The 3,068-nt window shown below is 40.1% G+C and overlaps 1 protein-coding gene across 1 annotated transcript; it reads right to left on the bottom strand.

The window, feature by feature from the left end:
• Window positions 1–533: 533 nt before the first annotated feature.
• Window positions 534–2,473, bottom strand: LOC132286243 (pectinesterase 3-like). Its single transcript, XM_059788512.1, has 2 exons — window positions 1,432–2,473; window positions 534–1,207 (listed from the first exon to the last, which is right to left on the bottom strand). The coding sequence occupies exons 1-2, from the start codon at window positions 2,471–2,473 to the stop codon at window positions 534–536; spliced, it is 1,716 nt and encodes a 571-aa protein (XP_059644495.1).
• Between the last annotated feature and the right edge of the window lie 595 nt (window positions 2,474–3,068).

Raw genomic sequence — 3,068 nt, forward strand, 5'->3', positions numbered from 1 at the left:
CCTTTCTACCCCTCTGTTCCCACTAAAAAATAATTTAAATAGCCGTTAATTTATATTAAAAACATTTATTTTTAGTAATGAATCAACCAAAAAGGTGCCCAATTTTATTTATTTATTTCACTTGTTGCAAACTGGCTGGATAAGCTTGCAAGAGAGTATGGTCAAACAAAATATTAGGTAAAAAATAATAATAATAAATTACACAATTATTCAAGTTAATGCTGTAATTCAATTAATAGGCACTAATTTTGTTTATTATTATAAAAATTTAATAATTTCGACGACTTTCAAGTGTGTGGGGGAACTGTAAACACAAAAGACAAGCAACCCTGCCGACCAATCAATAACTGAGTAAATTTCTTAGATTAATTTGTCTTTGATAAAAAAGAATAATTGAACACATAAGTATAACCAAAAGAATTTACTGACTGTTGGAATAAAGATAAACTAGAAACCATTAAATAATAATAGTTGAACCTAATAATAATCAAACTCCACAAAAGTTTTATGTCCTTGTGATGTGATTACTCTCTCTATAAGGCTGGCTCATAGAACACGCGTGTTGCAGGCAGCCATTCGCTTCCCCGGAGAAAGGCTTCCACTGTGAACTTCTTGGCCTGGTCTGTTGTCAACTTCTTATGAGCCCAATCAACCCTCTTATTTGTAACCGCTCCGGGGCCCCTATTATAGAACTCGCCGTAGAAAATGGTCTTGGGTGGTGCGACATTTGGGACCCATTCGATCCAGCCCGATGGGTGCAAGAATGACCCAATATAGGTCTGCATTATTACAGTGGTGGAGTAATCCTTCCAAGGCCTGCCAAGGAATGTTGGGGCTGTGAGCCTGTTGAGAGGGGTGATGCTACACTTTTGAATAGAAATGCCTGAGTTCATACTATCATCTTTCCTTCCCTGAGCTGTTATGGTCACATATTGGTTCTCCATGGGCTGCCTGGGCTGGATTTTGCAGTTCTGGAAGACAACTGCGGCGTTGCCGAATATGAAATCGACGGTGCCGGTTATGTCACAGTCGCGGTAGAATTGACGTTTGCAATGGGTGTAGAGAGTGTCCTGGAAGCCATCAAAGGAGCACCTGTAGAACACAGAGGAATCGGAACTTGACCTAAGGGCAACAGCCTGGTGCTTTTGTGGCCCTGCTGTGTTCTGGAAGGTAATGTCCTTTGCAAAGAAGCCCCATCCGTCAGCAGCTGATAATCAGAGGGAAAAAACTAACAATTTTAATTTGTTTCAAAGAGTCAAATACATTTACCATATATAAATTTTATTATGTTATTATGGCAGGCCTCTCATTCTCATTCTCTTGTTATTATTTTTATTTTTATTTTTATTTTTATTTTTATTATTATTAAGACGTGATGGGAATATAAATAAAAAAAGGGGGTAAAACTACAGTTAGGAAGTGAGAAACTACCTAAGGTGGCTGAATCGTAGGTACGAGTCCCATCCATAACGTTCAAGCTGCCGGAGATAATGGTCTTCCACTTGCCATCGCCGTAAATCATCACATTCCACATAGACTTCTCCACTTTCACATTCTCCACATACTTTCCCGCCTTCACATATATCAGAAACCTGGTTTTTGACTTCTTCGGAATCATCGCCACCGCCTCTTTAATCGTTTTCACATCTCCACTGCCGTCCTGCGCCACCGTCACACTCGGCCTCAGTTTCGTCTCCTGCAGCAGCCTCCGGTCACCGGAGCTCACCCACTCTGGAAATCCCAGAAGCTTCCGACCTGCCGGAATGTTGTAATCTGAAAGAGACCCCAAAACCTTAGTCACAATCGCCAAACTATTGCTCGAAAATTCGGTCGCATTTTCGATCAAACCGTTCACTTCATTGTACAGAGTGGTGGCAGTTGTGGAGTTCAATTCTTTTAGAGTTTCCAAGCAAGTGTCGTGATATGTAAGTGCCGCGGTCAACCATGTCCTGGCGTCCTCAATTCTGGACGGCGACAGCAATTTCTCGCCGTCGTTCTCTGCCATTAATGATATGGAATCGTTGAGACTATCGACAGCATCTTCAAACACGCTCCGACAAACAATCAACGCTTTCTTGGCTTGTTCGTCGCTGATCTTGGAGATCAATGTATCAGGCAACGAAGACACCTTAACGAGCTCGTTGAGAGCCGCGTGCAGAGACAGCTTGAAGATCTCTTTCGGGTCGGTGGTGGGGTTGGAAGCTTCCAGAGCTGAAATGCTCTTGAAGCAAGAATCTGGGTAGTGGGTCATGTTACACACCGCCTTGATAGACGCGGAAGTTGTCATCGGAGAAGCAGAGACTCCGTCGGAATTGGAGTTCTTAACACCAAAGACGACACCGATGATGACACACACTAGAACGAGAGTGGCGACTCCGATGCAGATGAAACGATTGCGGGTCTTTCGCCGGAATGCTTGCTCGTCGTGTTCGTCGACCTTGCAGTAGGCTCTGATGGACTTGAATTGGTCCATACTGGTGAGAGAAAGAGAATAATGTGGTTTGTGTAGAGATAGGTTGAAGGAAGAATGAGCAGTGTTGGTGTGTTTTTATAGGAGGTGAGTGATGGGAGGGAGAAACAAAGGGAACCCCTTCTTCTTCGTACCTTCCATGCTGAGATGGTGACTAATTGAAAATAAAAATGGAAAACATAAAAATTAATCTGTCAAATTAAGAAAAGCAATTCCCAGTAATTCTATTAACCTTTTTTGGCCCTACAAATCAAACAAAAAACAAAAATCTTTATTATTATTTTTTTAAAGGGAGAGGTAACAGGACAGACCCAATCTCTTGCTCCGCTATCTAATATATATGTGGTATTATTAAAAATACAAGAGCTTGCTCCGCTCTCTAATATATATGTGGTATTATTAAAAATACAAGAGCTGTCAAGAATTTCAAATTATCATTATATAATAAAAATAATTTAATCATAAATTACCAATTAAAATATAAAACAAGAGGAATTTCAAATTATCATTACCAATTAAAAATAAAATAAGGTAATCATAAGTTACCAATTAAAATACAAACATAAGTTACCAAATAAAATTCAAACAATAGTTAATA

Source organism: Cornus florida, unplaced genomic scaffold, assembly GCF_030987335.1.
Source record: "Cornus florida cultivar Cherokee Brave unplaced genomic scaffold, ASM3098733v1 CherokeeBrave_3.0.0_Hap2_Chr11, whole genome shotgun sequence".
In the NCBI taxonomy this organism is placed as follows: Eukaryota; Viridiplantae; Streptophyta; class Magnoliopsida; order Cornales; family Cornaceae; genus Cornus; species Cornus florida.